This window comes from Mixophyes fleayi, chromosome 10 (genome assembly GCF_038048845.1).
Source record: "Mixophyes fleayi isolate aMixFle1 chromosome 10, aMixFle1.hap1, whole genome shotgun sequence".
Classification (NCBI taxonomy): domain Eukaryota; kingdom Metazoa; phylum Chordata; class Amphibia; order Anura; family Limnodynastidae; genus Mixophyes; species Mixophyes fleayi.
The window spans coordinates 70,057,874-70,081,377 of NC_134411.1; the positions used below are offsets into that span (position 1 = coordinate 70,057,874).

General features: G+C 38.8%; 1 protein-coding gene across 4 annotated transcripts in view; it reads left to right on the top strand.

Moving 5' to 3' along the window:
- The window catches only part of ADCY7 (adenylate cyclase 7), a 161,941-nt gene extending 150,995 nt beyond the window's left edge, over positions 1 to 10,946 (top strand). For all 4 annotated transcript variants that reach the window (XM_075188855.1, XM_075188852.1, XM_075188853.1 and 1 more), the window contains exons 22-26: positions 3,729 to 3,875; positions 3,963 to 4,070; positions 5,787 to 5,901; positions 6,497 to 6,621; positions 7,867 to 10,946. In XM_075188855.1, the coding sequence (XP_075044956.1) occupies positions 3,729 to 3,875; positions 3,963 to 4,070; positions 5,787 to 5,901; positions 6,497 to 6,621; positions 7,867 to 8,013 (642 nt within the window). In that variant the 3' untranslated portion in view covers positions 8,014 to 10,946. The remainder of the gene's footprint in view (positions 1 to 3,728; positions 3,876 to 3,962; positions 4,071 to 5,786; positions 5,902 to 6,496; positions 6,622 to 7,866) is intronic.
- Positions 10,947 to 23,504: the final 12,558 nt, after the last annotated feature.

Sequence of the window (23,504 nt, forward strand, 5' to 3'; positions counted from 1 at the left end):
AGGTTGGAACTCCTCTCCGTATACCCCTTTGAACCTCACGGCAGCATCACCACATATTCACCTACAGAGAGCGCAGGTTCTCAAAATTCCTATTGCAATATGATTCACATATCTTGGGAAAGGAAGCAGGGGACTAAAATACCTGAATAGGTAACATTTATTGATATATAAAATCCATACAGAACTGGTGACATCTGATGAGGAAAAGATTTAATAGTTTACAACTTTAAGAGCATTCCAATGACCATAAATGAGCCATGGCGAACTTAAATGTCATAGACCATAGATGAGGGAATGGTAAAGGCTGTTTGTTTGGAAGGCAGTGCATAATCTTTGTAAAAAATAAGCATACTGATGTTTCATAATACATTAAACCAGAACACATTAATATATGCAGAACAACCTCATCTGACCCTCCCTCCATCCCCTCGGACATTAATGCAATCACTTGTGAGCCTATGTCCTAACAAAATATGATAAACTAGACTATGTAGGGTATGTTGAAAAACCTCTCTATCTGAGTATGGAGAACTTCACCTTAGATGAGTGTACAATGGGAGTTCCATTGTACATACAGCTGATAGTACTTTATTTGTGAACTGACTAAATTCTCCCTGGTATATGTATGTATTTGTACCTGTGATAAATTACATTGTAAGGTCCACTGGGCCAAGGACTGAGGTCTGTATACAATTCTCTGATGCTCACCAACCAGGGACCCTTCCATCAGTAGTTGGGAAATTGATGGAAACACTCTTAAAAGAAGAGTTGTAAAATATCTAAAATCCATGAACTTACAGGATCCTAAACAGCATGGATTTACTGGGGAAGATCATGTCAAACAAATCTTATTGACTTTTTTGACAGTGTCACTAAAGTAATAGATAAGGGGGGGCTGTAGATGTGGCTTATGTAGACTTTAGTAAGGCTTTTGACACTGTCCCACATCGCAGACTGTTAAATAAACTCGAAAGCTTCGGATTGGATTCTAAGGGGGGCTGAATGGGTAAGATGTTGGTGCAGGATAGAAAACAGAGCTGTAATAAATGGAGTGCATTCACAGGAGGGAAAGATTACCAGTGGAGTACCCCAAGGATCTGTACTTGGATCAGTACGTATTAATACCTTTATTGGTGACATTGTAAATAGTATTCAAGGGAAATTATGGCTTTTTTGCAGATGACACAAATATATGCAACAGGGTAGACACACCAGGAGGGGTAAAACAAATGACTGATGATCTAGGTAGACTAGAGGATTGGTAAAGAGGGTGGCAGCTAGTGTGAAAAAATCATAAATTATGGACTTGTTTCTCAAAAGCCCAAAGGCTAAATATAGCATTAATGGCACTATAATGGAAACTACTGAGGAGCAAAGGAATCTGGGAATAACTATTTCAGGTGATTTAAAGGCAGGTAGGCAATGTAACAAAGCAATGAGGAAGACAAGTTAGATGCTTGGTTGCAGTAATAATGCCACTGTATAGGTCATTGGTATGGCCTCATCTAGAATACTGTGTTCAATTCTGAAGGTCTTATCTCTAGAATGATATAAATACACTAGATACTGTACAAAGGAGGGCGACTAAAATGGTGCATGGTCTACAGCACAAAACTTGCCCAGAAAGACTAAACGATCTTAAATATGTATAGTTTGGAGCAGAGAAGAGAACGGGGGAAATTGATAGAAACTTTCAAATATATCAAAGGTTTTAACAAGATGTAGGAGGGAAACATTCTTCAAAGGAAGAGAAGTACTAGAACACGAGGACATGCACTGACACTAGAGGGAAGTAGGTTCAGAGGAAATTTGAGGAACAATTACTTCACAGAAAGGGTAGTGGATAAGTGGAATAGTCTCCCATCAAAGGTGGTAATACTGTAGAGCTATTTAAACATACTTGGGACAGAAATAAGGATATCCTTACAAAGAAATAAGGATCAAATAGGGTTGGAGGTTACCATAGGTTAAAATATGGGCAGAATAGATGGGCCAAGTGATTCTTCTATGCCGTCAAATTATATGTTTCTATGCTTTGTGTAATTCCATAGTGTTATATAATTATAAATAATTTATAGGTAATTAGAAGGATGTTTCATTTTTTACTGTGCTACATAAGAAAAAGAAAAATGTAACGTTTAGACTTGTAAATGTGGAACATGAAGAATGGCTGCATTGTTGACGGTGGTGTTGATAGAAATTTCTTGTGTGGAATGATGAGCAATTCAGCCTCGGGCATGTTTATTGTGAGATGTCTTTCTGTCATTCATACTGAAATTGTCAAAAAAGGCAGCAAGATATCTGTAATTGAAATAAGGATATGCAGATGTCAGGTGTGGACAGATACATTGGAAATTTAGAAGAGAAAGCATTTCCTTGACAGAATCTTGGAACAATTGAAACAGAAGAGAGAGAGAGAGAGATCTGCTGTATGAAAAACTATGGAGATATCAAGAAAGAGAAAAGCGATAGTTGCTTCAGGACTTAGCAATATATAATGCATTACTAACATAGGGCATGAGACCCAATGGGAGGCAGATGTTGGGTAATAGAGTTTTCAGGATTGGACAGATCAAGGAACAGTACACTTCTTAAGAATCAATTTTATTATTGCACTTTTGAAATGAGAATGAAAGCTACAAGATTTGAGTGAGGAATGTATGATGAGCGGCTTTTAAATTTGATGGGGGGTAGGATCAAGTTTGTAGGTAGTTTGGGAAATATAATGGATCAGTCACAATATTTCCTCAGCAGTTGGGGAAGGGTGTTAAGGATACATCAGTGGATGAGGGCATCTGAGGAAATATCCCTTCCTATTGCACCCACCTCCAATTTAAATTAGTCTGTAGGGAGAATAAGATGGGGATAGTGGGAGATGTTTCTGCAATGAGTTGAATACTATATATAGATTATGTTGGTTGGAGTGGTTGGTGTTAACAGACTTGGCAAATGATCTGTTTGGCTAGCTGGAGAGCAGAATTATAGCAACACAGCATAATTGGATAATGGAGTAGGTGGTGCAGACACAAAGAAAGTGATTTTGAGAATTAAGCCACGGTTGAGGGTTTGAATGATGAGAATATTGCAGACTAAGCAGAGCACATTAATCAAGACAGTTGGCGAGGATCCGATATCTGCTGCAATGCCCTAGTCATAAATTAACACAATACTTAAATATTTATCACTCAAAAATTTGAAATATAGGCCCCTAAGTCAGAAAAGAAGGTAGAGTGGGATTTAAATTGTGGGAGATAATGGACAGCATTGTTTAATAGATGGTCTAATATAATGAATTCTAGTTAAGTGGGAAAAAAGAGAAGTAGAAAAGAATAATAGCTACTAGTGGCACAAGGGTAAGAGCAGACCTACACCCAGGTTGGAAAAACATCTTTACAAATATTGATGGCATGCGAAGAACAGAGCCCCAGCTTTTTTGATGGGACTAGATTCAGGGATCCAAGTTCTAGTGACAGCGGGTAGTTGCAGTGAGTGAAACAAACCAGGTCATGTACAGCTGTAATTCTGACAGAGATAAAGTATATTTTAATACATAATTATTTTAGTTTAACTATGGTTTTAAATAAATATTTGGTTCTCTTCCGCTCTACGGAAGAATAACAGCCCTTGCAACACATTTAATTTTAATTGTCATTTAGAGAAAGCTAAATATAATAATAGAACACTGTTCTAGATCACTCTAATGCTCATGGTGACCTTTGTATTGCCAGGACTTGTACCATCAGTCTTATGACTGTGTCTGCGTGATGTTTGCTTCAGTGCCAGAATTTAAAGTCTTCTATACAGAGTGCGATGTCAACAAGGAGGGTCTGGAATGTCTGCGGCTCTTAAATGAGATCATTGCTGATTTTGATGAGGTATTACAATAAGTTATTGCTACACAAGTTAACATCCATGAACGTATATGGCTGTATCATAATATTTAATTACATTTTTTTACTTAGCTTTTAATGAAACCAAAATTCAGCGGGGTGGAGAAAATTAAGACAATTGGAAGTACTTACATGGCAGCAGCCGGTCTGACTGTAACTCCTGGACAAGAAAATAACCAGGTATTTTTTAATGTATATTTGATGCTATTGTCTACTTATTGGTTCTATGTTTTTATTTGTGTTTTAATAAAAATGTCTACATTTAGATACAGAAGTTTTGAGCAGTTAGTTAAAAGCTCTCTTACCTATTTACACCTCACCTGGATCCTGCTTTGTCACCAAGGATCGTGGTGATAAGAGGCAAGGGCTTCCCATAATGACCAGACTTGCTACTACAGTTGTACCTTCACTCTTGGACTCATTCACATTCCTCCTAACCAATCCCAGATGCCCTTTAAGAATATTGCCAGTGCTAATTGAAACATAAAATTAGGATAATGCTAGGCGAACATTTTAACTATATTATCATTGTTTATTTGTAAACTGCTTCACCAGCTTTATTCAAAGTAAATCTACACTAGGGTACCATTGGCGCTTCTCCTTTCCACTGCAGTCCCTAGTACATAACTAGTTTTATAGCTGGTCTTTTATGATAGACTTGTACCCCAAAAATCTAGGCAGAAGGAACATAGTATCACTGGAAAACAGGAACAGATCCACCAATTGATTCTGGTGTTCTATCTACATGTTTTAGGACAGGGTTGTCCAACCCGCGGGCCGCATGTGGCCCAGCCTGTCTGTAAATGGGGCCCAGCGGTTGTGGCAAGGGGGCAGCGCTGTTAAAGAAAAAAATATCCTACAAAAAAAAAAAAAAAGAAAATACTTACCTTGCGGTCAAATCAGCTGGCGCTCCGGCTCCCTCCCTGGTCTCCTCCACCGTGCGGCGTTCGCAGTGAATGTCGGGGGTGACGTCATCACACCCGACATCCATTGCGTAGCGCAGCACAGAGGAGTCACCCGCGCGAACTATCAGCAGCAATGAAAGATTATCCAGTATCTTATTGTTGTTACTCTGAATTTGGACTTTCTGCACTCCCGATGCTACCTATATCGGTGACCATTTCAAACTGGTCAATAAAAAAAATGATTCATGGGTGCAGAAAGAGAGGAAAAAAAGTTTTTGGCATTTAATTCCCCGAACCCCACTAAGGGACAGATGCAGGTAAGTTAAATTGCAGCTGGTAATGGGACTACTGCATTAATCATGATTCTGCAACAGGTTTCCTAACTCTTACTAACTTCATTTCCAAGTAAGTTTAATATGTTAACTGTTTTCTATGTTTTTTTTGGATGATCAGCTATCGTTAGTGTTAGTGTATTTTATGTGCGGCCCAAACCAACTCGTCGTCTTCCAATGTGGCCCAGGGAAGCTAAAAGGTTGGACACCCCTGTTTTAGGATCAAGGTCTTAATTTCTTAAAACGATCTAACTTCTAGGTTACAAAATAATAGTGTCTCCATGTGCATTGCCAAAATACTTTAGAATGGCATGGATAGAAATCCATAATGCTGTAGAAAAGACACTTAAGGCTCTTTAATCCATACATTCAGTTGTTCTAATATTTGTTCTACTTAGGCCAATCCTATATCAACTCTATTGCTTGGCTTATCATCAAGAATATAATATGGCATTTCTGTCTACGTCAATAGAACTTATTCATACAGAGTCGGATCTTGTGCTGTACTTCTCTAACACTTCTAGATTGTAAACAGCATACGCTCCACCATTTGTAAAAGTATAACTATAAGCAAATTTGTGTATCACAATATGTAATTATAAAGGTGTGAAGTAAGTACAATGATGATGTTTGTTATCTAACTTTCATATTCATCGTAGGACCAAGAAAAGCAGAATGCTCAAATAGGAATCACTGTTGAATATGCCATGGCCCTAATGCAGAAACTGGATGGAATTAACAGACATTCTTTCAATAACTTTCGCCTGCGTGTGGGTGAGTTGTTGAATGTGATCTATTGGAATCTTAGTTGGAGTCTTCACTATTTAATTGAAGTTACATGACTTGAAGCTGCACTACCATTTTCCTCTTTATGGCAATGGAAAGAATTTTGGACCAATCACAAGTGGTGTTTGGTCCTCTTGTTTACACCCCTCAGTTTTTGTCTGGGACGGAAAGAGTTCTGGGGGGTGCTAATAAAAATAAGAATTATTTATTTTAAATGTTTTAGCTGTTACCAATTACTATGTATTAGAAATGTTTTGCTAATGCATTGCTTTATACAGCCAAGAGTCCATTTAACATTTTTCTCATGCTAATTTGACAAAGTTATACTATGGAAACTAAGCTTAAAATACAAAATAATTAACTATGTAAAAATATTTTAAAACCATCACATGTGTAAAGGTCCCCAATGCCCTAACAAGAGTTCAAGAGATTTCTCCACCATAACACCTTAATCCATCACACCCCATTTAGAGGGTACCTTACCACTATCCATAATGACCTTATAACTGTGACCCAGTGCTGACTGCTGCTGCTGATATTATCTGAGACACTGATCATAGCCTGGTGCTATTGAATCTTTCAGGGATAAACCATGGACCTGTTATTGCCGGAGTAATTGGAGCTAGAAAGCCTCAATACGACATCTGGGGGAATACTGTGAATGTGGCTAGCAGGATGGAGAGCACAGGCGAACTTGGCAAAATCCAGGTAATTTTTACACCCATATATTATTCTGCCTAGCCAAAGTAATTACTACAACCTTTTAATTGCATAGTTAAATTGTGCTCATCTGGTAAATCCACTAGTTTCCTTGATAACTTTTCAGATATCTATTAGTTGTACCTGGAGAGTTATTAAAGTCAGTGGAGTGGATTGTACAAGACAAACATTGCTAAGGATTGTACTGTTAGCTGCTTCCCACACTTTGCCATTTGCTCTGCTCAACTTTAAATTATTCTCTGTGTCCTGGCAGGGAGAGAGTTAGAAATTGTGTATCTTGTATAGGTGGAGTCTTCAGTGGCGTAACTAGACATTTTGGTGCCCTGAGCTAGACAGGGCACCGGCACCCCCCATGTAAGTGGGAGTGACATTTGACAAGTGGGTGTGGCCAACCTAATGTGCGGGTGTGGCTAGCACTTTACTGAAATAATTCATATATATATATTTTACATAAACTGTACTGGTAATGAATTTAAGAGGGGGTTCACATATACTTAATTGGAATTGTAATAGTAAATTGTCTGTCTTATCCGTATAATGGCACAATGGAGGGAGAGGGAGAGAGGGAGAGATTGAGAGATTCGGCATTTGAAACGCAAACTTGCTTTCAAAATGCTGAACTTCCTGTCAGTGGAACACACATGCCTTCCACTGCGGGCAGAAGCACCAGGCTCTTGTAAGTTACTCTCTCTCTCTTCAGCCCTTAAGCGGAACTTAAGGACTGAAGGTATGGAGGCAGGTAGCGGGTGGCTGCCGCGCCCCTTGGGCGACGGCACCGCCCGCACCACCCTCGTTACGGCCCTGGGAGTCTTCTGGACCCTATAGTTTGGGGTTTGGAGTAGTCAGAAACTGAAGTTTTCCTTTAAATATTTGAAAATGTTTCTACATTGAAAAGAGGTGTATGAGAGGTGTAAGAATAGTTGTGATGTAAGACTTAAGAGTATTGACTAGGTATCCTTGTCCGGTCTTCTAAGAAGTAAATTAATAGAGGTAAAATCTGACTTCACCTTGAGCAGTAAAATATTACATTTATCAACACCTGTTTTTTACTAGAAATGTCATAATTATATATAATTATATATAATCATATAATTATAATTATAATTATACCAAAAATGGACCTTTCATCCATTTAAAGTAACTGAAGAGAATACTGTCACTTTAAGTTTGATAATTGCTGCAGAATAAACATGCATTCCCTAGTTTAGCGTTACTTATGGACTGTCTCTCCAGGTGACTGAAGAGACGTGCCGTATTTTGGAAGGACTGGGTTATTCCTGCGAGTGCCGAGGACTAATCAACGTTAAAGGAAAGGGAGAACTGAGGACGTACTTTGTTTGTACAGACATGGCCAAAACCCAGAGCATTGGCATGAACTAACCCTGCTACTGGTTTTACCTTACAGAGGCACAAAGTACAGAGGAACCGTTTACCTGCTGCCTAATTTTATATGAAGAAGACATTTCCAAATTCGTTGGTAAAGCTCCCATTCCAATAGGGTATATATTGGAGGTGATCTTTTACCTGAATTGCTGGCCTTCCTTTAAAGTCCAGCGTGAGAAATACCAGGAAATCATATTGCATTGTCATGTGCCAGATATACAGTATTTGCTCCATGATGGTTGGACGCTCCGGATGAAGTGCTGTGGTACACGTCAAGCCCAGTACATAGGACACTGGATTTTAGAAAATGTGTCATTTAAATGCTATTAGACTTTTCCTGCAAATAAGTAATTGCTTTTATTGACCATAGAACTTGAAAAGAGAAATGACGAAAGTGTGTGAACTGTTATAATGCATACCTGTGTGCCTTGCTTGCCAAAACTGCCTTGGTGTGGTGGGATAGTAAAAAATAAGGTAAGCAAAAGAAAAAAAACCTAGAAAAAACTTAAATACAGAAATATCAATATTCGCTTGCACAGCAGCTGACATAGAAGTCATTGTCATAACCAGAGCAGATGTGCTGGCTTCGAGAATCCAGACAGGCGACAGATTGTACAGGGTGATTCAAAAGTCGCAGTACACCCTTTTATTTCAAAAACTCTACAGGAAATTGGGAAACCTGAATACTCCAGTAAGGTATGGGTGACATGGTCTATCTTTTACGGTATGTACCAAACATGGGCGCCATCTTGAAATCGGCCAATCGGCCCAATTCCTGTAGTTTTTGAAATAAAAGGGTGTACTGCGACTTTTGAATCACCCTGTAGATTTACAACAACTGGAACCCAACAATAGCTTCCAGTAGGCACCTCTTGAGCAGTGCTGTAGAAAAGGTATTGTGGTTTTCAAAGACCTTTAATATCGTAGGAGGTGATCTTGACCTCCAAGTCATTAATGGCTTATCTACGACCATTGAATAGTGGGAATGGACATGGTAGCTGCCTAATTATTTTAAGTTACACTATAAGAATAAAATGCAGAACTACACACCAAAAAAAAGAAAAGAAATTCAGACCCACTATGCTATGTTCATAATCATTGCTTTCAAGGATATACAGAAGTATTTAAAAACCCTACTGTGATAATTACTTCCTATACACTGCCAAAGAGCCAACATTTAGAATTTAGAGATGATGAAGGCAGGAATTTCTGAGCGTAACTGTTCTAGCAGAGAGAAAGAGGAAATCTTTCACAGTTTGTGGTTATATTAATCCAAAGAACTGTTTTTAATATTTGTTATATCAAATTGTATACTGTCATGCACTGTTCTTGTGAAACGTTGGGTACCTGCAGGCATTTGATTTGCATTTAAAAATGGAAGTTCAAATGCCGCTAGAATTAGGAAAACCGTAAATCGTGTAACATCGCAAGTGGTCACTGGAAATAATGGTCAGATGTGTTTTTTGTGTTGTGTACTAGTATTAAAATGCTACTACAACACACAACATTGACATCAGTGAGTATGAGGCTTTAGGTGGGAATAACATTTTGTCATGTACTAGTCAGCATCACATTATTATAAAACAATACAACACTGCCAAGTGGACCTTGTAAAACTAAAGTTTCCCCTCTAATCATTTGTATCACTATGTGTCATGGATTAGATCCCGTTAGACACTGGGACACAGCAAAGGCTCAAAAAATAAACCGTGTCTACAAAGTGTGGCTGCAGGTGCAATTGGATAGTACTGTATTATATTAATATTATTATTACATTTTGCATTTCTGTTTCTAGCTTTCATCTCTGAAATGATACAAACGCCAACTCACTGTTAGATTACATATATATGTAACCTGAGAGTCTAGTGTAAAGCATTGTTTGCCTTATATATTATTGTTATAATAATCCAGTAACACAAATATTAAACATGTGGGACAAGGAATTTCCACTCTAATCAGTCCGACACTCCAATTGCAATATTATTACTCTTTATATAGTGCCATCATATTTTATGTAGAACTCTATGTAATCTTTATTTATTTACACAAGTCCCTGCTCCATTGGAGCTTAGTGTAATTTTCCTACCACCGGCAGACACAACTCACATGGTAGGGTCCATTTTAGTCAGAGGCCAATTTAACCTACCAGTATGTTTATAGAAAATGTTATGGCAACCGGAGCACTTGGAAAAAACACACAACCTCTATATTAACCCTGGTCAGATTTAAACCCAAGGCAGTGATGCTAACCTCTGAACCACCTTGATACCACATTTTCCCAATTTATCTCCAAATTGATACTTATATAAAAGCCTTATCAAGTTGTTATGTCATTGTGTGTTTTTCTGATACCTTATGGTTTAAATACAGAATTTGAACATATCTGCAGAATTCAGGCTTAACTGTATTTCAAGGTGAAAACTAAACTTAGAAATAAGAGATTAAGGCTATTTATGAAAGGGTCGAGGTGCAGAACCCATTTTCGCTAGCTAGGTTACACATTCACTGGTGCACACCAACATTCCAGAAAAGTAATCTGCACCTATCTGTTATTCTGCAGTCAGGTAAAGGAGTTTAACGTAGAATCAGAACCACAAGGCATAATTAAAAATAATAATCGTTTGCCAACCATGTACATTGGGGGATATTATTTTTTTGAAGCTCACAGTCTATAACTTCTATACAACATTTTTGCAGATCTGTTATCCAGTATTCCGTAAAAAAAAAAACAATTGAAACCCTTGAAAGTGATGTATAAGTTTTTTTTTTATTATTTATTACGATTTCAAATGCAGACTCTTTGTTATGTACTATGTATCACTAATTACTATGTAATTTAAGTACATTAATGTCATTGTTTTCATTGTGGGAACTAACCCTCATATTCACCTGGCTCTGGATTAAAACATATCCTGTAGGTCAACTTTCAATTTGTCACGTTGATTTCAAGCCTTATGTATTGTTTCTATTTTTTGTTTACAAAAATACTATTGCAGAACGTTAGCAGTTACATTTTAAAAGAAAAATGTGTTTTACATGGCACTGGACTGCAAGTAAAGGATTTGAATTTTCCTTAGACAGGTGGGACAATTGGTCCTGGTGTATGTGATTCAGCCACCTTTCCATATATCAAATGGTTTAACATCACCGTTCAGACTGCCAACATAACCATGCTTTTTGCCAATAAAATGAGAAAATGAGAAGATTTTTCAAATTACACTGAAGCAGCAATGCTGAATTTTACTGAAGGACCAGTAACGAAAATAAAATCACAATCAGATTATCAGATCGAACTGTTCAGGAACAGGTGTTTCAAATTTGTTAACAACAATTTTAATGTTTATGGGTCTATGCGTTAATATAATGCGGTGCCACTAAATATTTGCAGCGATGCATATTTAAGCATCGCTGAAATGCACCATGCCAGGGCTACTCAGGGAACCCTGGCGAAGTTTTTTCCCTGTATAACGCTGCCGGTGAAAAGAGGAAGTGATATAGCATTGCACTTCCACTGTAAAGGATTCTGCAAAGCTGGAGAGGATTAAGCAGGATCCCATTGATAAAGAAAGGTAGCGCCATCCTGAGATGAAGTTACCTTTCTGCGCAAAGCTTCGAAGCTTCATGCCATTGCACAACTTCGCAGTCCCAATATTAATCTACGGGTACTGTGAAGACATATGTTAATTGGGTTATGGCAGGAAAAATCTTTGATTTCTCCTGCCATAAGCCCTTAATATATTTTGTGATTGACATTTAACTGAGAAAACTGCTTTAATGCATAGAACCCTTAATGTTATAGCACTAATATTTTTTTTTAAAGGGTAACTCCACTCCAAAAATTTTAAAAAAATAATAACATACATTTGGAATGTAATTATTTTACAGAATCCAAATTATTATGCTGGTTATGACCGGTTTCTGGATTATATGCTGATACTTTAAATAGACCAGCTGCCTTAAATTAGCAGTTGAAGACACAAACATTCTGTTGCTGCCACCTCACAGATATTTTTGCGAATAACTGACCTTCCATAGCAACAAATGTAACCATGGAAATAATCTCAAGCGCACTGACTTCCCATGGTTATAAAAATTGCTAAGAAAGGTCAGTTATTCAACTGCAAATTACAGTAACAGAATATGTGTTTTCCACTGCCAATTTCAGACAGAAGTTATTCCAATAATATTATGGTACCTAGAATTTCTTTTGGATCATTTGAGTGGAGCCATCTTTTAAACTATTGGTCAGACCCAACACATTGCCATTTTTGGACTGGTTCGAAACCAATAAACTAAATTATTAATAGTGCTAACATTGTTCAATTCCCTATTACCGTATATACTCGAGTATAAGTCGACCCGAATATAAGCCGAGGCACCTAATTTTACCACAAAAAACTGGGAAAACTTATTGACTCGAGTATAAGCCTAGAGTGGGAAATTACTTGCTTCTTTTAATAAACTCAGGCTCCCAAAATGGCTCCAAATGTACCAAAAAATCAGCAACCATATTAGTAAGGTGTATATATTGTGTGTATATATAGTGTATATAGCATTCACATAAGATAGGAGATGCCACAATTTGGAAAATATTGGAGAGGATATGTTTGTCATTAATAATTACTAAATAAACTGCTCACCCCAGGTACTGCGCCCGTCTCCTACTAGGCTGTCTTTAGTACAGTACACACATCTTGCATCTCTTTCTCATTGACGAGGAGCTCTGGATATGTCCCCCTGTATTTACTATCCTCTGTGCCTGGTAGGGAGGGAGGGATTTTCTTTAGCCCTTAACTTCCACTGCGGAAGATAAGAGCTGAGGGACCGGAGAACAGGCACTCACTCGAGTATAAGCCGAGGGGGGCTTTTTCAGCATAAAAAATGTGCTGAAAAAGTAGGCTTATACTCGAGTATATACAGTAATTATATTATTGTCAGTAATATGCTTAAATTGGATGTGTCCTCTATGAACAGTAGAGGCAGCTTTTTTTGTAGCCTGAACAAGCCTAGGAAGAACAACTTTGTTTTTCTCTGATAAAATAACAAAAAATCATTCTGCCTCACCATTAGCAGGCCGTGTTCTTTGTAGTTTCATCATACCAAATTTCTGTTGCCGCTTAAAATTACCATATGCCACCAGCAATAATATTGCTCTTTAGCAGATTGTTAAGAAAGCCACTTTAATTTCAAGCAAGGCAAAAACTTTTAAGAGAGAACACCATTTACATACCATCTAGACACATTTAAAACATCAATATGTAGAACTATGTTCAAGTTTTGAATTTACTAGATAGTCTCTGAATTTATATTTCAATATTTGTTATATAATATATAAATAAATAAGGGAATATGGAACTATGTAAGAATACACATGTGATATTAAGCTCATGCACAAATACCATTTCCGCTCATTGAGTCAGTATTAGTTCTTGTTCACACATCATATTTGCCAAGGGACTCCACAGAATATAAAAAGGGGATGAAATGACGACTAATGCAAGCAAATATTTTGTAAAATATTAACCTAAGTTTGTTTCATTTTACTCTTCACCAGTATGGTAACATAAAAATGCTTAAAGCTAATGCAATGTTTGTATTGTGAAAAGTGATCTGCCTATGAGCAATGAACAAATTTGAGTATTAGATTTTTGATGGAAATTGTAAAGCAAATTTTGTTTGGATATTTATTATTTTAATAAAATAGCAATGAATTTTTTTGAAAGAAAATGTGTAAAATATTCATGTAAATCTCAATGTTTACCAATTAAAGTTTTTTTTTTTGCAATAACAGAGGATTCTTTGTTATGGTAAAGCTATTTTACTCTAAAGAACATTGTCCAATAAGTGAGGACATTTTGTGAGTGGATCAAAATCAAGATATAATCATCTACATGCAATTCCAAAGACATGTTCCGCAGATTTCATTTTGAAGTCCTTCCCATAGATCTTTGTGAAAACTTTGAGCTTGAATAGGACAGTGTGACAACTTACCCCCATATACCAAACACATGCCCTCTGCACACTGTCCAAATTAACAATATTCCCTTTTCCAACACTGCATTATAAATGCTTATAATAGCAAAGATCTTCCATTTATCAATCCTTAAAAAAATCACGCCATGGGAAATTCTATGTTCTCATATGGCAATCTACTTTATTGTTCACCTATTCCCCCTCATGAATCAGGCAAAAATAGTTATGGCTAAATCTTTGGCCCAGTCTGTTACTGGGCTCACAGCCTCACACAACTCGCCACATGTCTCTGTGGGGTAGGCAAAGAGAACCTCCCTTTTTGCCTTCCCTGCTGAAATCTGAGAGCATTAATCTGAGGCCTCCAAGGGTTCTTTCGGCCAAATTTGAACCTCAAGACTCTGAAGACCCAGGTTCAAGATAGCATCGCTTGAGATCTGTCATATCCAGTATGGACAAGTAGTTCAAGAAATCCATGGATGTTGAGGATGGTTTTATTTTTTTGCATGTTCCAATCTAGAGAGTTAATTTTTGCCTTCTCAGATTTGCAGTCTGTTTTTATTTCCAATTTCAGGCTCTGCCTTTCGGCCTGACAGGTGTCCTCAAAGATCATGGTGGCCATGGCTGCTTTTCTGGGGTCCAGAGAGTCGACCTTATATGGACAATTTCTTGATCAAGACACACACACATCTTGGTTGAATCATCAGCTATCAATAATACAATCTAGTTCCTACCCAGAGACTTATCTTGCTAGGTCTGCCTGTCAACACTTGACAGCAGAGGGTGTTCTTGCTTCGAGACAAGATACTCATTTTACAGACTAATAAAGATGCTATTGCCTCTCAAACATATCTCTGTTCATTTGGGCATCAAAGTCCTAGGGACGATGGTTTCTAAGTTTTAAATCAGCACATTGTAATCCTGGCATTGCTCCAGGATCAATCTTCAGAGGCAAAGGAATCACTTCACTCTTTAGACATTGTAAGGGCTCTAAAGATTTATGTTAATAGGGCTCTTCAATTTAGGAAAACTGATGATCATTTGGTTCACATAAGAGACTGTGAGGATACCGGGGTAATGCTTAGCTCAGTTTGCCCTACCCACACTATGCATTGCCCCTGGCCTTCCTGATACCTTGACATTGGTTTATTAAAAACACCAAGGCAAATAGTGAAAATATGCTCCCCTTTTAATATAAATATATATATATATATATATATATATATATATATATATATATATATATATAATAAATATATACACACAACAGATACAACAAACAAGGGAGCGTGTAACCCACTTCTGTGTATAAAGTCACTGGACAGATAGTTCTTAGAAATAATATACACAAAATCCAATTTACAGGCGGCAGCCAGTTCCAAAACAGACGGTGAATCTGGAATATCTAAAAAGGAATAAAAGAAACACGGCGCCACATAGTGTATTACCACAATAGGTTAAGCAGCAATGTGAGAGAAGATAAAGTGTGATGAGATAGATACACAATCAAATATATTATGCAACTCTCCAACAAGATAGTAGAACCAGAATGGTGATTAGATATATACACACACGTGTAAACACACTATATCCAATCCCATAAAGAATCTTCACCAATAATGTATCTGCGTACCAGATATAAAACCTTTAAGGTTTGTATACTTGAGTGGATAGTGTCTCCAGCGCTGCTAAATGCTGCCAGTATCGCCACTCATCAAGAAGGGGGCTTGCTCAATACAGCTGGAACCTCAGCACTGTACAAAGAACTCATTCACATTAATCCCTGCCCCATTGGAGCTTACAGTCTAAATTCCCTAACATACACACACACAGACAGAGAGAGAGAGACTTGGGTCAATTTGATAGCAGCCAATTAACCTACCAGTATGTTTTTGGAGTGTGGGAGGAAATCGGAGCACCCGGAGGAAACCCACGCAAACACGGGGAGAGCATACAAACGCCACACAGATAAAGCCATGGTCGGGAATTGAACTCACTAAAAAATTGCAAACAGTTCTAAAAACAAATGGGATGAAAGTACAGAGCATCACTTACATATAATAATCTGTATGCCTGGGGCAGGCAGAAAAGATGGACAGTCCTTCAATTAGATTGATCCCCAAGAAGCTGACAGGGGTAGCACGGTGGCTAAGTGATTAGCACTTCTGCCTCACAGCACTGGGATCATGAGTTCAATTCAATTCCTGACCATGGCCTTATCTGTGTGGCGTTTGTATGTTCTCCCCGTGTTTGCGTGGGTTTCCTCCGGGTGCTCCGATTTCCTCCCACACTCCAAAAACAAACTGGTAGGTTAATTGGCTGCTATCAAATTGACCCTAGTCTCTCTTTCTGTCTGTGTGTGTATGTTAGGGAATTTAGACTGTAAGCTCCAATGGGGCAGGGACTGATGTGAATGAATTCTTTGTACAGCGCTGCGGAATCAGTGGCGCTATATAAACGGTGATGATGATGATGATGATGATATATATATGATAACATTAATTTGACCTGAAATTATAGCTAATACATACATAGTCAATGTAACTTATTTTAAAATTATTTTATCAAAGTTTATATTCAAAGAATCCTCCATTTGCAGCAATTACAGCTTTACAGGTGTTTGGTATTTTTGCTGTCAGCTTTTGAACATATTCAGGTAAAATTTGTGGCCATGATTTCTGTAGTGCTTCCCAGAGGTGCATCTGGCTTGTAGGGCCGATTAACTTCATCCTATAAGAGCTCAATACGGTTGAGATCTGGCGATTTTAATGGATTGTCTGGCACAGACAGTAATCTGGCTCCCTATTTCTTCACCAAATAGTTTTTGAAAAGCATAGAAGTATACTTAGGATCATTGTCCTGTTGCATGCTGAAAATTGCACCAATCAAGTGCTGATTTCAGGAGATAGCAAGGTGTTAACCTTTCTGGTTCATTATTCCTTACACTTTGTGTAAATCTCCCATCTTACCAGCACCAAAGCGGCCCCACTCCAGAATCCTTTCATTTGCTCATCTCACATATGTTCTCCTCTTCAAGCCAGACATCTCAAACTTATCGCCAGATTTACTAAGCTGCGGGTTTGAAAAAGTGGGGAAGTTGCCTATAGCAACCAATCAAATTCTAGCTGTCATTTTGTAGAAAGTACTAAATAAATGAAAGCTAGAATCTGATTGGTTGCTATAGGCAACATCCCCACTTTTTCAAACCAGCAGCTTAGTAAATCTAGCCCTTAGTCTCATCCACCTATAATGCTCTTCCAAAGTCTGTTCTTTTGCCCATTCTAAGTTTTTTTCCCTCTTTTAGCCAGTTTCAGATATGGCGTTTTGTTTGCAATTCTGCTTATAAGGCCAGCATCCTGAAGTCATATTTTAACTGTTGCAGATAACACTGTATTTGGTGTGTACTACTTAGGAAAGCTTCCAACTCAAGACCTGCAAGGCGTGTTTCTCAGATTGCAGACTCTGATGTGCATATTCTCCATCTGGGCCTTCCGCTTCTTTTTCTGTCCCAGTTAGATCCAGTTTGCCCATTTGTCTCAAGACAGTAGTGTACACCTTTGTATTAAATCTTTAGTTTATTTGAAATTGGATGCATATAATAGCTTTCATTTCTAAAAACAACAATAGACTGACATGTGTCAAACTCCTGCCTGGACCCTGTATGCCCCATTGTCAGTGTCCCCCAACAGATTCAGAGAAAGGGATTAATTGGAAGTACAAAAATCCATTTTTTTCTCTTCCACACCTTATGCTTATGAGTAAAATGTGGGTATGGTTTAGTTAACACCAACATAAAAAGTGTTTTGTTTTTTTATATCTGAATCAGCACTTAATAGTAAAAAAAAAGTACTTCTCTGCAGAAAACAGACTGGTTTTTTTTTATGAAAGCACAGTTTAAGAAAAAAAACCAAAAACAAGATTAAGTATATTTTTACATCTTGAATAGAATAGAACAGAAAATAGATAGTGGCTTCAACAAGGGCATTTAACAACATTTTCATTTTATAGAGTATTCCCCCAATACATCACCTGAGAACTGAACATGAACTACAACTAAAGGAGAAGGAGCTTTACTTGATAAGGACCAATAAATCTAAAACAAGTTGCATTAGAGAAGCTACCAAAATATATATGGAAATGTTGAGAAAACAAGTCATATCTCACATTGTATTAACGTTTGCTGTAGAAATGCTAAGCCACTTCAGGCTGGTGCATCGTACTTTAATAGGACTACTGGACAGGAAAAGATCTCCCTCCACAATCACAACTTTATCTGAAGTAGTTCAATTCTAATAGCAACTGTACCTCATAGGTAATTATAATGCAAGAGGAAAGGATATAAAATTAACTATAAAAATATGCAAAAATGTTTTTCAGCACTCAAATCAGGGTATTTAGACTGCGTAAAATAATTTCAAAATATGTTGATTATGGTATTATAATTCTCTACGTGCAAATAAACGTAATCATACCAATGTAACAATTCATGCTTATAAGAATGATCAAATCTACAAAACGATTTTCAGGTAACGCTGAGCTGGAGGAATATAACTCTCTATCTTTGTTCACATAGACTGATCCAGCATAGTCTCCTTCTGTTGTGTGATCATTTTCCCAATTCTGTATCTGGTGTGGACATGTATAGAAAGTACAAAAATGTGTCAATCTAGATTGCAGTCTGTGGTCTTGATCATCTAGTGGTTGCATATAGCTGTGTCTCTTGCTAGAAGCTGCAGCACTTGCATGGCTGTCTACTCGCTTATTTTTTTTTGTATCCTCCCAGTGATCGCTTTGATAGATACTAGTGACAAAAGCAAAACAATATTCCTCAAAAGTTGTACATATTTAATAGGGAAAAAAACAAAAACACAACAGGAAACTTATAGATAAAAGGAAATTAAAGTTACCTAGTTTTTAAAGTACTTTCTGGATAATATCGCTCAAGCTTTGCATTTCCTATTAGGGACTAAGAAGGAGAGCAAAATAATGATATAGATGTCCCCTTATTTATTTGAGCAGTGGTTTTAGGTCAGAATCTATTTTTATCCCTCTTGGTGCTCATATCTTTAATTTGAAAATCCATAAGGCCTCCTTCTTATCTATCTTTTTTTTGAGTCACCTCCTCTCCAATTGGTTTCTACTTGTTTGATCAACAAATGTTAATCCTGCAGTATCGCTGTTATGAAAATTTGTGACGTGTTGTGACACACTATGGGGTTGGGAACTCTTAATATTTCTTACATGCTCACTGAATCTTATATTCAGCTTTCGTCTGGCCCGTCCTATGTACTGGATTCTGCATTGGGCACTCCAGCATATAGATGACATTGCTTGTATCTCATGTCAAATATTGTTTAATCTTAAAGGATTCCTGAGTTTGTGTTAAAATAAATGTTTTCACTGGTTTGGTGTTTCTATAATTTAAAGTTTTACAGTTGCTACATATACCACAGTGGAAGAAACCTGATTTGGGTGTGTACTTTTTCCGCTAAGTATTGCTAGTTGATTGGAGACAGGGCCATCTTTTCCATTGGGCACGATGGGCAGGTGCCTGGGGGCCCCACAGGCAAGGGGGCCCCAAAGGCAGGGCTCTTAATCAGAATAAATAATCCTGCAAAAGAAAAAAACCTGCAAAAAAAACCTTCAAGGGTCACTGAGCAAGTACATCTATCTATCTATCTCTATATATCTATATCTATATAAATCTATATATCTATATCTATATCTAGGGGCCCCGGTGCACTTGCTTGCCCGGGGGCCCATAATGTTGTTAAGATGGCCCTGATTAAAGAGGTATATCATCATCATCACCATTTATTTATATAGCGCCACTGATTCCGCAGCGCAGTACAGAAAACTCATTCACATCAGTCCCTGCTCCATTGGAGCTTAGTCTACATTCCCTAACATACACAGACAGAGAGAGAGATTAGGGTCAGTTTTTATAGTAGCCAATTAACCTACTAGTATGTTTTTGGAGTGAGGGAGGAAACCCACACAAATACGGGGAGAACATACAAACTCTACACAGATAAGGCCATGGTCGGGTATTGAACTCATGATCCCAGTGCTGTGAGGCAGAAGTGCTAATCACTTAGCCACCATGCTACCCCTGTCAGCTTCTTGGGGATCAATCTAATTGAAGGACTGTCTATCTTTTCTCCCTGCCCCAGGCATACAGATTATTATATGTAAGTGATGCTCTGTACTTTCATCCCATTTGTTTTTATAACTGTTTGCAATTTTTTACTTATATGTCACAAATCTTTATCTAATTTTTTTTTAATTCTCTGTAAGCATTGTACTTTTTGTATATTAAATTTTAAAAATTTAAGAGTTCCGTCCTTATTGCTCTATACAAATTCATTGCCTGTTTAGAAGAGACAGACTGCTTGGCTAGATTAACTCTTTAGAATCCAGTGTGTGAAGGGTTAGCTGTTTAGCTACCAGGGCACAGAGTGTGCACAATTGTGTGATTAAGTCATAGGTTTGCTACGGGCCTTATACATAGCTGGTGGCAGTTGCTGAGAGGTGTGAAGCATGTGTCTGTGTTGGGAAAAGGGAGCAGCGATATCTCTATCCTTAGAGGAAGAGGTGAGTGTGATATTTAGATTGGAATCCTGTGTTCCATTACAGTAAGCTTCAAAGTCACAAGTGCGCAGAGGGTGGTTTGTGACAGATAAAGGGGTTCAGCTGCGGTTTCCTGGCAAAATAAAGGTGATATATTGTATGACTGTTGGAATATACGATAAGATATCTAATCAGGGAGTAGCGAGAGGGGCGTATATGATTTTTGAACCGATATTGGGAGCTTCTCAAAATATCAACTTCAACTTTGTGGGTAAAATCTCTCTTAATACGTAATTTTTCTGCAATATATGCCAATGTTTATTTAACATTTTGCTAATGTTTTTGGCAGACGTGGAATACTGTGTTATGATTAATATATCATGTTAAGCTCCTGTTTCTCCTACTTTTTTTCAGTTTTGTGCTGTAGAAGATCTTCTCTATGCATATTTTTAGCTTCCGTAAAAGATCTACTAAGGCTTTGTTGTAAGAGGATTTTTATACTCAGACTAAATCCGTTTTTCTTTCATCCTAACTGGGGGACACTGCTACCATGGGGATGTTCTAAAGCAGCCCCCTTAAGGGAGGGACCGCTCTGACAGCCCGGCACGTAGAGCACTACAGCCAAAACCGGCATCTGCAGACGCAAATACATTGAATTGATAAGATTTTGTAAAAGTATGGACCAAGGACCAATGGGGCATTGCTGGTCCGCTGATGCCCCATTTCGCGTAGCCCATGACGCTGCCACTGCACAGGCAATACGATCTGGCACAGGTCCGTTAGCATTGATATAAGCCTGCTTAATAGTCGACCTAAGCCAGCTAGCAAATGATTGTGTGGAGGTCGGCCATCCTCGTTTTGAGGAGTCAAATAAAAAAAAAATAAGGAATCCGTGCGGCGAATCTTTGATGTTCTATGGACATAGATTCAGAGCGCTCTGATCACATCTAGAAACTCCATAGGGCATGTTCCTTAAGAATGTGGCTCCTCTGTGGACACCGGAACCACTATTTCTTGGTTAACATGAAAACTGTAAAGCACTTTAGGCAGAAAAGTAGTAAATGTTCTGAGAACCGCCCTATCATTGTGAAAGGCAAGATATGGTTCACGACATAAGAGAGCACCCAACTCGGTAACTCCATGAGCCGACGCAATAGCTAGTAGAAATGCAACTTTCCATATTAAGAACTGTAATTCTGCTGTATGTAACGGTTCAAAGGGAGGCCCTTCAAGCATATTAAGAACCAGGTTGAGATCCCAGCGTGCTGTGGGCGAAACATATGGAGGTTGGAAATGCAGAAAGGTCCTTTGTTCCGGTATATCTGCCAGGCGAGGGTGAAAACACTAAAAAAAAAGGCCAAGATCTGCACTTTTAAAGAACCCAGGTGAAGGCCCTCTCCTGCAGCCATCCTGGAGAAAATCAAGAACCCTTGAGAGGCGGAAGGAAGCCGCATAGCAGGGTCAGCTCTCACACCATCTAATGTAGGTACGCCAGGTGCGGTGGTAAATCAAAGAATGGTTTTCTAGCACGAAGGAGGGTGTCCACTACTCATGAAGATAAGCCTCTAGACCTCCAAAGGTTGGCTTCAACAGCCATGCCGTTAAACCCAGCCAAGGTAAGTTTTGATGTTGGAATGGTCCTTGTAGGAGAAGGTCTTTTTTGAAAAGGGTAACCAAAGACCTGAACCTACCGCCATCAACAGAATTTCTGTATACCAGACTCACCAAGGCCAAGCTGGAGCCACCAGTATTACTGGGAGTTCGCTCTGCTTGACTCTTTGAAGGATGCGGGAAATCAGGGAAATAGGAGGAAACAGGTACCTTAACCTGAAGTCCAGGGCACTGTCCTTACATCGATGGCCACGCCAAGGGATCTCTTGCTCTTGAGCAAAAGTGTTGGACCTTTTGGTTGTGACAAGTTGGCATTAGGTCTCGGTCTGGGGTCCCCTATCGTACTTCCCAATTCTGGATGCCTGGAATAAAGACTGCAGAAAGTCGAGGAACATGGTTTTCGGTCCAGGTCAAGATTTGAGTCGCCACCTCCATTGCTCTTGCACTCCTGGTACTCCCGACCGTTGACATACGACACTGCCGTGGCATTGTCGGACTGCAGACAGACCGGTTGCCTGTGAAGGATGGTCTGGGCACCCTGTAAGGCCATTAGCATGGCTTTCAGTTCCAGTATGTTGATGGGCAGAGAGGTCTCCCTAGTGGACCAGAATCCCTGAAGTTGCAAATGAAGGACCACAGAATGTCCCACTGTGAATCCGAGAAGGGCCTGATCTGTCTTCCAGATAGGTGTCTTTGATGTCTATTGACGCCATGAACTGGTTTGCTTCCAGTCTATTGATAACCGATTCCATTCAAAATCTGTCCGCCTGCAGGTTGAACTGTTTTAGTTTCAGAATAGGGCGAAAAGTGTCATCTGGCTTTTGAACCAAAGAGGTAGGAGTAGAAACCCTGTTTTTTTTTTTTTGTGTTACGGGACTTTGCGGATGACTCCTATGGAAAGATGAGAGGGAACACAGACGACCATTGCCTGTCTTCTTTGTGGATCGCAGGGCAAGTTGGTTGCGAAAAACCGATGAGGGGCTGGACCCGACAGGTCTATTATGTATTCGCTCATCATTATTTTGCAAATCAACGGTCCTCTGATCTCTGAATAAAAGCAGATCCCTCCCCCCCACGATGAGATGGGGGGGAGGGGGCGTCAAACTGCGACTTATGCTGGTGTTTGGGAGAACGATTCATGGGGGAGGAAGACCTACCTCGGTGCGAGTGTCCTCTGGTACAAGATGGTCTGGACTTGACCAGATGAGCCCCCCCCCCCACTCAAAAGGGCTGTATAAATAAGCCAAACCTTGGTGCCCTGGGCTTTGGGACATTGACTGGGAGGAAGGTACTTTTGCTTCCTGTGGCCTGGCAAATTATGCTGTCCAATTCAGGCC